The sequence below is a fragment of the Cucumis sativus genome, chromosome 4 (assembly GCF_000004075.3).
Source record: "Cucumis sativus cultivar 9930 chromosome 4, Cucumber_9930_V3, whole genome shotgun sequence".
In the NCBI taxonomy this organism is placed as follows: domain Eukaryota; kingdom Viridiplantae; phylum Streptophyta; class Magnoliopsida; order Cucurbitales; family Cucurbitaceae; genus Cucumis; species Cucumis sativus.
In genome coordinates, this window is record NC_026658.2 from 7,101,004 (window position 1) to 7,115,003 (window position 14,000).

Below are 14,000 nucleotides of genomic sequence, written 5' to 3' on the forward strand. Positions count from 1 at the left end.
TAAAAGTTTTCTCTTTGTGTTATTGTTGAGTCAAAAAATTGACTGGAACAATATGAGAATTGTATTGAGAATGATTCAATATGAGAATATAATGTTTTTGATACTAGTATGACTCAATATGAAACTGCCAAATCTCTCTCAGTTGCATTCATGCTATAAATACTGTCGTATTATTCACATTTATAAATAGAATTAACCAACATGCATGTTAATAAGGAAATCAATAAAAGAAAACAACTAACATACCAACAATGAAAACTTTTTTTTTAAATCTAGGTTGAAAGATTACGTTTTTAATTTCTGTTTCAAAATGCTATAAATACTGTCATATTTATTAAACCACCAATTCACCCAAAAGCTTAAGCTAGTGGTTGAAAGCAAATTTAATTATATATCACCAACACTCCCCCTCACTTGTGGACTTGAAATATTTGAAAGGCCCAACAAGTGGAATCAATTTTACCTCACTTTTGGGTTTGAAATATTTGAAAGGCCCAACAAGTGGAAATTGATTTTAATTGGGGAGAAACGACAATGCAGGGGCTTGAACACAGGACCTCCCTAGACCACCTGCTCTGATACCATATTGAAAGCAATAAATACGAAACCAAGGCTTACATGGAAACCCGAGAACCGGGAGAAAAACCACGATGTTTTTAGTTTTATTATTTTCCTGATAATCACAATGGTACAAATGAGGGGACTTAAATAGGATGTAAAGAGCAAAGAAGAAAAAGAAAGGAAATATTTATGGCAAGTTTTCCATAAATATTTTTTCCATATATACAAATTCTAACAGGTTTAAACTAATTCAATCAGTTCGGTTTAATTAGTCATCTTTGGTTTAGTTAATTCAGTTTTGGTTCAACTGGTTTGGTCCAGATCTTTTTTTTTTTTTTAATTTTGAGTCTTAGTTTTGTTTACAAATCAGTGGTTCATGGGTTTTGCTAAAGATCTCTCTGTGAAGATCTGTTCTTGCCCCCAGAAGTTCTTGGTTGTTCATCGTAGGTTTTGTTATAGGTCTCTCTATGAGGATCTATGTTTCTGTCCAAAAGTTCTTGGTTTTGTTCTTTGCAGGTTTGTGTTTGTGTTTCTAACCTAGAAGTTCTTGTTTTCGCTCCTCATGGATTTTTTGTTCTATCCCAAATCTGTTGATTTGATTCAGAAGTTTTCTTCGCAAACTTCGAGTTATTTGTCATTTTACCAGCTTGGGTTTAAGGGAGGATGTTAAAGGAAATAAGGGTTTATTGGGTTTATTCCTATTTAATATTTTCCATATTTGTATTTTTCCTTTATTAGTATTTTCGCCTCCATTTATTCAACAATGTAATAGGTTATTATGTACATTTTTTATTTATTAATATATCCCCTTCCTGATAGTCAATTTTCTTCTAACTGAATTTACCAAAATGGACCATTAAGAAAACTCAACCACAAAATCCTATCCGTGTCTAGGATGGCCACTTTAGAACTAGTGCAAGAATTACTTGATTTTAACGTAGGAACATGTTATGAGTGAATAGTTCTAGAATGACCCCTCAGAAATGTCATTTTCACGTAGAAAATGTGCAGCCCTTTGGACATACGTTCCTCTCCACAGTTAATATATTTGCATGCAAGGGCAACCAAGGTTTAAGCACATTTCAATCCTCATACCAAAACACTGCAAGAAAGCTGCAGAGCCAATGAAACTGAACTTCCATGATAAAAAGCTGCAGGCAGAATGCGTGAGCCAAATTGACTCCAAAAGATAAAAGTTGCTGCAGAGAGCACCATTACTCCATAAGTGAAGTGCCCAGATACCTGGTGAAGTAAGAAAAGACAGTAGAAAAAATCAATTTCATGCAAAAATTCACAATTAGAAGCTATTAAATATGCTTGGAACTTCTTTTATAGGAAGAAAGATACAAAAGAGGCCTGATAAAATCTATCCAGACAAAATCTTGTGATAGATCAACTGGGAAGAACACAGAAAGTGCAAAGTATTACATTAAGAGGAAAGGCATTGTTTTTCATAATCATAAATGTATTAAAAAAAGCTTGGATACACTTTGATGAATCCTAAAGGACGAACCTGGGTCCTAACCCCACAAGGCTGTACCATCCTGTTACAACTTTTCAGAAAGAAAAGAAAATGCACATGTCTTTAGAGGTTGCTCATTTGACTGATTCAACTGTTATGGTTGTAAGGAATATATGATCAAACAAAAAACAAAGAAAACACAATAATTTATAACTTGTATTGGGAAAATAATCAATATTGAAGAGGGTTTGTCTTTGTGTTGTACTCATCCCTGAGTGAGTTTAGAAACCAAAAGTTCTATGCCATGGCCGATTAGTACTTGTTTCATAAATACATCTAGAAACTAATCTAGCACAATAGAATCAAAGGAATGGGTAAAACTGCAGCTCGAGACCTGCTCTCACCCTCACTTCCACTCCCACGCCCTCACTCCACTCCACTCCACTTCCAATGCCTTCACTAAACATCTCTCCTCTCGTTTTTAGCTTTGTTACGCTCCCCCCATGGCTTGCATTAGAAACCTCCCAAGAACATATCTCATTGAGAAGAAAGATTCAAAACTTGACCTAGACAGGAAATCCATAAGAGAATAGGGGGAGAGAGAGAGACCTAAATTCAGAGAACCATATCAGCCTACTTCATGCAATTTCAAAATAGAATTAGAAAAATAAATAAACAATTCAAAGATAAACCTTGTCTGCCAACCGTTGAACAGGAGCTTCCCGGCTTTGAGCCTCTTCTACTAAACGAATAATATCTCCCATAGCAGTGTCACCTCCTTGGCGGTGCACCTTGACTGTAAGCGTTCCATTAAGATTTATAGTTCCTGCTGCAACTTGGCTCTAGCACAGGGGAGGAAATAAAACTCTATGATAAAATGAAACTAATATACTCTTTGTAGAATTCAGAAGTGCTTTACTTAGAAAACAAAAAGTATGTCACAATGGTCAAATGCAATTTACTTATCCTATTATGCACGAAAGTTATGTCCCCAACATTCAATTAGACAGTTGCAAATGGCACTACGTTGTTCAATACATGAACACTTTGCAACAAGGTAGATTTATTTATTGCTTGCCGATAAACATGCAAACCAACATCAAAATGAGATTATGATCCTTTGACCCAAAAGAAGTAGTACCCCAGGCAGCTTGGTAACAGGTAATGGCTCCCCAGTGAAACTAGACTCATCCACAATGCTTCTACCGGATTTCACAATTCCATCAGCAGGAATACGGTCCTGGTATCAAGAAAAAATAATGTAAAATTGGACAGTAAAACTGTAAAATGTTTCAACTGCATTATAGGTTCAACAGCTTTAAATTTAATTTGCTCAACCGCTAAAGAAGAAAAATTGTCCTAATGTAAATTATTTAATTGAAGATTGGCACGAGATATAATAAACTAAAAGAAAGGACATATCTGTAAAAAGTAATTGGCAATAAAGCAGAGATATCAAATAGAGGAGCTTTTCAAGACATATTCATTGTGCTAACCCCAGGAAGTACAATAACTTCATCTCCAATTGAAAGACTAGAACAAGGAATTTCAACTGTTGAACTCAATTCTGTATCACCATCAACAACTAGACGAGCTTTTGAGGGCAAAATACTAAGAAGTCCGGTCATATCACTTGCAGCTCTAATTTTAGCTCTCTGTTCAAGGTTCCTTCCTAACAGTACAAATGCTATTAACATAACTGGTTCCTCAAAGAAAGCTTTCCAACCCTGTCCAGAAAATAAATGTTATAGGTCAGGCATTTCATGTTGAGGATTGAAGAAAATGCATCAAATAGATATTATGGTAAGATAAGTGACAATAAATTGAGATTGGAAAACGTCTATCAGAAACCACCTTAATAAAGCCAACCTGCCATCTATAGTGGATTTATTTATTATCATATTTACAACATTATTAATGAGCTTAAACATAAATTTAGGGTAAGAAAGTTCAAAAAAGTGTTAAGCTTTCAGTATCCCAACAGCCAACTGACATTGTTAACTCATTCACATACAAGATGGATGATAAAGTTTTACTAAAACAATTAAGCCCAACTCCCCACAAGCTCCCATACTGCCAAGGGACGTCAAATTCATGTTTATGTTTTTCATCCTTCGACAGATTCAAGAAATGTATTAATAAATTCCTCCCCAAACTGTTGTTTAACAATTTCATCCAGTCTAAATTTTCTGAAGGATGGCATTCTAGAAAACTCCTTCTATCCAAAGTACTCGAAGCTTTGTCTTTGAATGTGGGCACAAAAGGATTGATTTTTCTTAATATACATAAAAATAGAAAATAAAAAGGGAAACCAACTGAAATGGCTACAACTTGACTGCAACAGAAAATATAATGAATAAATAAGACTATCTAATACATGTGGCTTCACTTATAGACATGTCACTTACAAGTTTTGGCATTAAGGCAGCCAATGAGCTGACACTAAAGGATGATAGAGCTCCCAGACCAACTAAAGTGTTCATATTTGGAGCTCCTTTGACAAGACTTTTCATACCATCGATAATAAGTTGACGACCAGGACCAAGTAATGTAAATAAGCACAATGATAGATGGAATTGAGTAGTATGAAATGTATGGATCCATGAGGCCTTAGCACCAAAAAAATGAGAAATGTGACCAAGAAGACACACAGCACACAGAGCCCAGGAGAAAACAAGATTCCGACCTGAAAAAGAGTAAGAAAAGAGCAGCATTAATTCTTATATATAAATGAACAGAAGCATATCAGAGATTATTGGTAAACATAATATCCATCCAACAAAAAGAGAAATAGTCAGGCAAAAGGACGAAATCTGGGAACAAGGTACAAACCACTTTCTTTTAAACGATTGCGCTTTTCTTCCATCTTCTTTTCAAAAACCATGAATATGTTGTCTCTTCCAGAATCTGGACACATAAGAGAAGTTGTACTATCAAGCTATAGCAAACATGTAGAGCTTCTGAGGAATATGCACATCTAATATATCAAGCCCAGTAGCATTTGGGATGAGATAAGTTAAGAATAGTTAAAACTTAAAATTCTAAAGTAGCCTTTATTCAAGTTTTTTTCACTGTGAAAGTATGCATGTGTGTACGTAGTGGTGGGTGGGGGGGGGGGGGGGGGGGGGGGGGGGGGCATGTGATGTATTAGACGAAGCTTTACATCTTTAATATCAGATAGAAACATTCAAATCTACTTCTTTGAAAACAAGTTCTTTTCAGATCTGCAAAAACGCCTCTATGTGCATCAATAAGCGCCACTACAAATAGAATAGTACGACCTCCCCTCACTGATATGGATTGAACACGGTTGCTAACAAGTAGATGGCGCATAACAAAAAGCCTGTGAATGATTAAGTAGATTTGAGAACGCAAAGACCGGATGTAACTCAAATGAGAAAATTTTGTTAATGTTTCGAAGTTCTGAATACAAGAAGATAGCTAATCTATTCATAGCAAAAGTAAACTAATCTTAATCCTAATACTAATTAATAAAAGAAACTTAATCCTAATCCTAAATAATAAAAGAATTCTAATAAACCAAAGAAACTAATCCTAATCTTAATAAATTAAGGATTTGACCATAACACCCAATTCCTACTACATCATTTCTATCCCTCCCAAAAAAAACTCGTCCGCGAGTTTTAAAACGAAAATGAAGGTAAAAATTAAAAAAAAGTATGTCAGTCGAGTGGAGGCATCTTGGAACATCCAACATCAATAGTATCCATTTAGGAGGGTTGTGGACATTTAAGGTTAATTCAAAAAAAGGAAAATTTGTGAAAGAACCGTGAGAATATCCACTTCGTATTGCTACTTCTTTTTTCTTCATTGATTCTTACATAAATTGCAATCCATCCGTGGTTAGGGTAGCCCAAAATTCAACTTCATCTTTGTAGGGAATTGTTTCTTCCTTTCTGTGTGCAAAAACATCAATTTTTTGATTGGTTTGGTTTCCTTGACAACGCTGCCAACCTCATCTTCTTTATCCAAAGTAGGTAATTCGGTTGCTCCCCGTTTTTTGTTGTCAACGATTTTCACTTGAACGCTTAGAGTTCCGATCATGTTTTCTTCCATGTTTGAAATTTTGGATGGGTTATTCTCCGATTTTTCCTCAATTGTCGACGTCGTTTTTTATTTTAAATTACGTTGCACAATCTCTAAATTGAAAATGTTTTCGTTGCTTTCATTCCCACAAGCAATTTCTTTTTCTTTGTCATTTATACTGTAATATTCCCACTTCTTTGAGTTTATTTCCTCCTTATCTTCTTTACTTGGCTCATTTCCTTCAATTGCTGGCATATTGTTTTCATAGTATCTTCTTTGGTCAACTTGCCTTCCTGGTTGTTTTTGGATATTTAGTGGCAAATTTTGGACAAGTTTTCAAGGGATTTGAACGGGCAACAAATTCTGTCTTTGTTGGGGGTAATTTGTGATTCTTGGTTGATTTTTTCCAATTCATGATCATGGTAAACCTATATTGTTTTCTATTTGATCAAGTGCCAAGGACATGCGTTCAAGTGAACAAAAGATACCATCGATAGTGCTTTCAATTGACCGCAAGCGTCGGATCAATGTCTTCAATGATAGGACGGTTGTTTGCTCCGCCTCTTTAAAGGTTGCCATGGTGTCATTGCCGATAGGCCTTCTTCCCACCATCAGGTCCAAGCTTCTTGGAGCTCTAAGACCAATTTGATATAACTCAACAGAGAATTTTGTTGATGTTTTGAAGTTCAAAATACAAGAAAATAACTCCTCTATTCATAGCAAAAGTAAACTAATTCTAATCCTAATCCTAATTAATAAAAGAAACTTAATCCTAATCCTAAATCTTTTTGAAAATGAAACAGTCTCTTTACTAATATCAATATAACAATAATAAAACAAAGACTCATAGTACAAGAGAATTATACAATGAGCATGTAACCATGGATTAGGGGGTGCATCAAGGCATCCCAACTAGGTTGACACCCTCATCATATCCAACCAAGCTAAAACCCATAACAAAGGAGTAATCTCCAAAGGCAAAACAAAAACAAAAGAAGTAAAGAGAAATACAAATACAAAGACAAGACTAAAACAGACTAAACATCCTTCTAAATAAAAGGCGACCAAATAGGCGTAAAACTCGCACGGAGACAAACTCGAGATCTTTGTAGAAAGAACACCACGAGGAGGCTGAAAAGTGGTGACTCCAAAAGAAGTACAGAGAAATACAAATACAAAGACAAGACAAGCTTTATGAGTCCAACAAAATTTGATCCAGAGAAAATTGATGGAATCATCAACTTCGGCTTGTGGTTAGTGAGGTTTTTCCCGCACTTGCATTGTAAAGATACTATCGTGAAACCAGAGATTGAGAGACCCACTGGCTCCTTGAGCCTTATGATGATGATGAGTCTGCGACCATTACAGCTATCGCATATAAAAGGTTTCTTGAAATTGATCGGATGCAAATAGTAATGAACAATGTTAGTAGGTCTAAAGCAGTGATGGGATAACAACAAAAAGCACAGAAAAGTACGAAGGCATCCACAAAAACTAGCAAATAATTATACAAGCGATCATGTAAACAACAATTAATAATAGCCATAAATGACAATATTTTTTAACATTATGATAGATGAGCTTTCACCTCGAAGACTAGATGCAAAACCACATCGTGTTAGATGATTGGCAAGTGTCTCTCCCAGCTTCTTCACCCTATGAGGTGAATCTTTCACCTCCGGTACTGGCCATATGACTGCAGTCTCCGTTGTGAGGTTCACACTAGCAGATGACACTTGTGGCTGTTTAGTGATTTTACAATAACATGAGCATTGGTTCATTCATCAAGAAAAAGCATTTACTTACAATTCCTTGCCGCAATTTAGTTTAACAAGTTCTTTGAACCAATTGGGAAGGGTTTCTAAACTTACTGGCTTTTACTAACCTGGTTTCTACATTTAATACATTCAATTCATTCATGTTTCTTGATTATTACCGAGCATAACAGAACAAAACAGAAATTACTGCCATAACTGAAGTCCGAGCAAAGAGAATTAGTAACTACAACCTGATTCTCTAGTATTCTCTTCACACTTGCTGCGCATCCCCCGCATGTCATTCCCTACGGATTTTTTTCTATGAGAAAAAAAATAAATTACAATAATATTGAACAGAAGAAGGATCAGAAAAAATATATATGTGTGTGTGTGCATCAAAATCATCATAGAATTCGGTAGAGATAAAAGACGAACGACACAAGAAAGCGATGCAAAATCCGTACTCCAACATCGAGTATAATAACGCTAGCCAACAGTGAAGAAATCTCCTCGGCACTACCAGAAACTAACTTATTGCCATCTCCACCGCCCAGTCCACCATCTCCACCACGACCTCCACCGCCAGTATTCCCTCCAAGACCCCCATTTCCGCCACCAGAAGGAAAAGATACAGAGGAGCTCGAAACACACCGCAAACGACGACGCAACGAAGGCAAAACAACCTGAAGAGTTCTGAGCGACGGAGAAATAGAACCAGAAAGTCTAGTAGTTCCGTAAATGCCAAGATAACTGGAAATGCAGCTGAAACGGCGAGCTCGGTCACCGGCGTGAACACATGTTGGACGAACAATTTCGGAGAGTCTGAGATTGAAGGCTTTCAAAACGCAGCAAATGGCTATGTTCCTCGTTGTGGCCGAGAAGACGGAGTCCATCGGAGGAATTGGAGATGAACTGTGTACAGACTTCAGCTTCCACAGATAACAGCAACCAAAATTTTGAAAAGTAGTATTTGCAAAAATAACACCAAGACAATTTGCGGTTAGGTAGCGTAGCGTCTCTCTATTCCTATTCTATTGGGTTATATTTCAAATAATTAATGGTTATATCAATATAAAGTCAATCACACACCTTTTTATTATTATTATTACAATTTACACCGTTCTTCCTCTTCCATGTTTCTTACTTTCTTTATTTCACTCTTTGATTCTTTTTTTAATTCTCCCTTACATCTTTTGTTTTAAGATGTTGTTGGATTTCGTTAAAACAATAAATTAATACAAGCACATTAATCCTTAGGGTCGTTTCCAGAGAGAAAAGGAAATGACTATTTGAAAATTTTATCCTTAATCCTTTTATTCTTTCTCTTTTCTATGTATTACTCAATTTTCTGACTTAATCCTTTCATTTTCCAATATAATCCTTCTTTTTCGTCTCTTTCTTCTCTTTCCTCGTTTATTTATTCTTCTCTCGAAATTAATTATCTTATTTTTTCTATTTCTCAAACAAATTAATCTCACTCTCTTCTTCTTCATTTTCTGTATGTCAAACGAATTAGTTCACTTCTCTAATATGTTGCATCGTTCTCATTAAAAAAAAGTTAATAAATGAAAGAATAAATAAAAATGAATACGATTTTTTATTGTATAAGATTGATGATACAAATTTAAAATACAAAATTATTTTTGTATTCTATTTATGGTACTATTTGAAGAAATATGTTTTACATAAATGAAAAAAAAAATAATACATTTTGTTTGTATTGTCTATTGTGTGTATGATCCAAAAAAAATTTATACAAAATCAATTTAAAAATTAATACAATTTTTCTTCGTTTTGGAAAACAGTAGAACAAAATAAATAAGTTTAGACAAATGCAAAAAAAATTAATACAAATTTTATTTGTATTTGGTTTGTGAAAAACATTCCATAAGTATTTCTTACCCGTTGAAAAAAATGTAATTCAATTTCTTTCTCATATGAGTTAATTGTAGAAAAAAATATTTGCCATAAATTACAAAAAAAAAACATATTTTTTTAATGTATTGGATTTACGGATCAAATTAAACTACAAATTGAAGACAAATGAAAAATTAAATAATACAATGTTTGTGTGAATTGAATTTACGATATAAATTTCATAAACATATTTTACACAATCAAAAAAAATTAACACTTTATGTTGTGTACTATATTTAATGTTAGAAAAGAAATAAAAAACTGCTCTAGAAATGAAAAAAATATTTTACTTTTGAAAGTATATTAGGTGTAAGTAAAAAAAATATTTATACAAAATCAACAAAAGAAAATCAATACAATTTTTTTTTTTTTTTTTTTTTTTGTGAATGCTTGGATTATAGTACAACCTAACTAAAAAAATGAATTTGAATACAATTTTTTGTTGTAGAGGTTTTACGAACAATTTACACAAATGCAAAAAATATTAGCACATTTTTCATTTTGTATTGGGTTCGCAAAAAAAAAAAACAATAATTTCATTCACAGGAAAAAAATAATTATGTATTTTTTCTCATATTGTAGTTAACGTACAAATAGAAAAAAATACAATTTTTTTTTGTCATAATTCTTCCCAGACAAGAAGGATTATAAATAATCCTCCATATTTTTCCCACTTAATCTTTTCCCTAAACAAGGATTATATTATAGTAATCATTTTCTCCACTTAATCCCTCTTTTTCTTATTCCTTATTCCTTTTCCCCTTATTCCTTTCCTTCCCACAAACAACCCCTTTATATTTATTATGTTATTCTATCACATGTAAAATTCAACCAACTAATTAATTAATGCTCACATTTATATTCGATTTTTCTTAAATAATGTGATTTTTAAAAATATTGACTGAAATAGGATAGTTGTGAAACTATTGTAAAAAATATGTGAGTGTGGTACACGACTTCACTAAATCATAGATTGGATACATGACTACAATTGAAAATCTAGCTAAAGTCGCATACTCGATACACGACTTCGATACAGGTGTACGTTCTGACACAGATCTGCCACTTTTTGTCGCGTAGCAGTGAAATTGTGTACGGAGTACACACTTCACTTCTTCAAAAACTCTCAAAATTATTCTTTTCCTCACAAAAAAATATCCCTCTCCTTTCCCCATCTTGCCTTCCAACCTTCAACAAATCATCTCTATACTTCCATCCTTCACCAACAATGAGCCCTCCTTCAATTCTTCACACCAAAACTCACCCACTAATATAATTTTACTTTTCACACCAAAAATCATCCACACTTACATCTTTCGTTAAAAGGTTCTCATCCCCTCCCTTTTTTCTTTCAGTTTTTTTGTTATGTTTATTGTACTCAATCGTAGTCTGGACACATGATTTTGTGTTAAAATAATTTAATTTACGTTGCCGTTGGCTTTTCCCAAATCCTCCATTTTTTCTTACCGTTTTTTTGTCACAAAGTATATTTATTTAATTAAATCAACCATTTTAGTGTAAAAATAATTTAATTTATGTTTGTTATTTGATTTTATATTTTCATGTAAAAATTATTTGAATTTAGTTATATTGTTTGAATTTATATATATTATTTCGATTTAATCGTTATTTGATTTAGTTATATAGATTTTTTTATCAATTTGCTAATAAATAGGAAACTTAATTAAATTTTGAGTGTGAGGTTTGAATGGTTTTTATTATTATTATTATTATTATTTGAATTTTAATGGTTTCATTTATTTTGATTTTGTTTTTAATTTTAGAATATAGTTTGGAGGCATTATCCACCAAATGTGGAAATTAGTATCAAACTTACAAAAGAAGGACAATAATGGTTGGTCATTCACTAATGTAAGTAAAATTTGTTATCTAACTGCTATTATTATATGTATGGGAAAATAGTTAATTTGTTCACAAATTCTTAAAAATAGTAAATTTTACAAAATATTTACAAGCTATAGCAAAATTTATCACTGATAGTGATTGATATGCTATAGTGATAGAAGACTATCAATGATAGAATCCAAAATTTTGCTATATCTTGTAAATATTTTAATTTATTATGTTGTCTCTAAATTTTTCATACTCTTTATGTGAATATTACCCCATATATAATAGTTGAGTTATATTGTTCTAAATATACAATAATTAAAGATTAAAATGGATAGTTTTTAAGAAAAACAAAAGAGTAAAATAGAGACCAAGTGAGAAATGTCAAACTAAAAATCCCATGTTTAAATTAATATTGAGGAGTTAAAGGTGTAAATGATTTTTTCAAAGCTAATAATTGGAAGAGAGATTGTCAAATATTTAATAATTACGTTGGTGCTTCTAATTGTATATTAATAAGGAAATAGAAGAAAAAAAATTTAATATAAACTTCAAAACACAAGATGTTTGTTTCAATTCTAATTTCATTGCATGTAAAAGGAAAATTTGAAGTATAAAAATGAAATCTAAAACAGAAAAATGGTAAAAATATATTATTTGTCTTCATTGTGATTTAATTTCTCTTTATGATGGAATAATGCTCTATTGTTTTTATTAATTTCAAGTTAAAGGTCACTTATGTGATTGAAATTCAACAACAAAAAAAAATATATAAAAATTTTATCAAATGCTTTAATTACCTTTTATTTTGTATTTTTTTTTCTTCCTTGTTTAATTATATAAGTTACAACATAAATTTATATTATTGTAATCATGTAATTATATAATTTGATGCATTTGAAATTATGCTTCATAAATTGGATATGTAATATTTTAATTTTATGTAGTTGGATTTTTCTTTTTCATGTTATTACTACAACATATATGTGTTATTAATGAAGTATTTTTTAGGTTATTTGCACAGTAGAATCTAATTCGATTGATCATACGCAGTTATATATTGAGTCATTCCATCGCTTACAGGTTGTACCGGATACCTCATCCACAGTTGTTTTAAGTTGTCGTTGGAGAGAGACAGCGTCCTAGCACACGATCCCCTTCGATCAGCGTATTGTGCCATATTTAGAGGCTGCTGAATTTCTAGGGGTTTTCCATATAAGATTCATGCAGTTAGACTAACACTTGATTACCGCTTTGATCGAGCGTTGGAGGCCAGAGACTCACATCTTTCATATGCCTTGTGGGGAATGAACGATCACACTACAGGATGTTGTGGTCACTCGTGGATGGTGAGCCTATGTTAGGATCATTGAGATATGACTGTAAGGTACTATGTGAGGATTACTCGGGAGTTCTACTACCTGACATGAAAGATCAACGGTTGAGTCTTCAACGGTTGGTAGTGAAGGGATAAAAGTACTAGACAACAAAGGATTTTACAGAATCATTCATCAATTTAATTTGGAAATCCCAAAATACCAGTACATTAGCAAAAAAAATTAAGAAACTCTCTTATTAAGCATGCTTTAATAAAGTATAGATTGGAGAAATAAAAAATTACGTAGTTTGACGTCTTTGAATCTACTAAATCTCCAAATTTGGGGACATCACCGAGAGAACTTCTTATCCTCTAGGATGAGATTGGTTTGTGGAAACCAATTGGGATGAAAAAGTTTTAGAGAGAAACTATTGTGTACAAAAGAAAATCATTAGTTGAATTGATTTAGTAAGAAAAACAATTTTTCTTCTTCATATTTATAATTCTCTTTACTTCGTGGAGGAGAAAAAGAAGTAGGAGAATCATTAGATTCTATTCATTTAAAAAATATTAAATGAATAGAAATTTAAGATAAACTAATTAATTAATTAATTAAATCATATTTAATTAATATTTCATTTAAATTTTATTTAATGAATATCTCTCTAATATCTTATTAATTTAATTAAATAAAACTAAACTATTAGTTAATTCTCATTTTATATTTAACTTAAATTAAATTTGAATTAAATTTAAATCATATTCAAATATAAATCTCTCTCGTATCCAATAATTTTAATATGAATCTAATTCATATTAAAATAATATTTGAACTCATTTAAATATGTTATCTCTCATAAATTAATTTTGAATGATATCCAAAATTACATTTATATAATAAAGTTTGATTAAACTTTATATTATAATGTATCATCGTACATTATACTAATTCTCAAAGTAAATTTGAACATTTCAAATTACAACTAATAAAAATAAATCTTATTACCCTTTACGAGATAAGAAGAGGACCTAATAGACCTACAGATCAGAAGCTACAACGATATGAAATTAATTGGCTAAACTCATT

At 32.2% G+C, this 14,000-nt stretch overlaps 1 protein-coding gene across 2 annotated transcripts in view; it reads right to left on the minus strand.

The window, feature by feature from the left end:
• Nucleotides 1–8,765, minus strand: part of LOC101214702 (copper-transporting ATPase PAA1, chloroplastic) — a 48,050-nt gene extending 39,285 nt beyond the window's left edge. Inside the window, exons 1-9 of one of the 2 annotated variants that reach the window (XM_004137117.3) lie at nucleotides 8,292–8,765; nucleotides 8,079–8,132; nucleotides 7,659–7,812; nucleotides 4,856–4,930; nucleotides 4,432–4,709; nucleotides 3,520–3,750; nucleotides 3,165–3,263; nucleotides 2,716–2,865; nucleotides 1,657–1,803 (exon numbers count right to left, since the gene is read on the minus strand). In XM_004137117.3, the coding sequence (XP_004137165.1) occupies nucleotides 1,657–1,803; nucleotides 2,716–2,865; nucleotides 3,165–3,263; nucleotides 3,520–3,750; nucleotides 4,432–4,709; nucleotides 4,856–4,930; nucleotides 7,659–7,812; nucleotides 8,079–8,132; nucleotides 8,292–8,720 (1,617 nt within the window). In that variant the 5' untranslated portion in view covers nucleotides 8,721–8,765. Of the gene's footprint in view, nucleotides 1–1,656; nucleotides 1,804–2,715; nucleotides 2,866–3,164; nucleotides 3,264–3,519; nucleotides 3,751–4,431; nucleotides 4,710–4,855; nucleotides 4,931–7,658; nucleotides 7,813–8,078; nucleotides 8,147–8,291 lie in introns of both variants that reach the window. The other variant, XM_031884043.1, reaches the window with a different exon arrangement.
• Nucleotides 8,766–14,000: the final 5,235 nt, after the last annotated feature.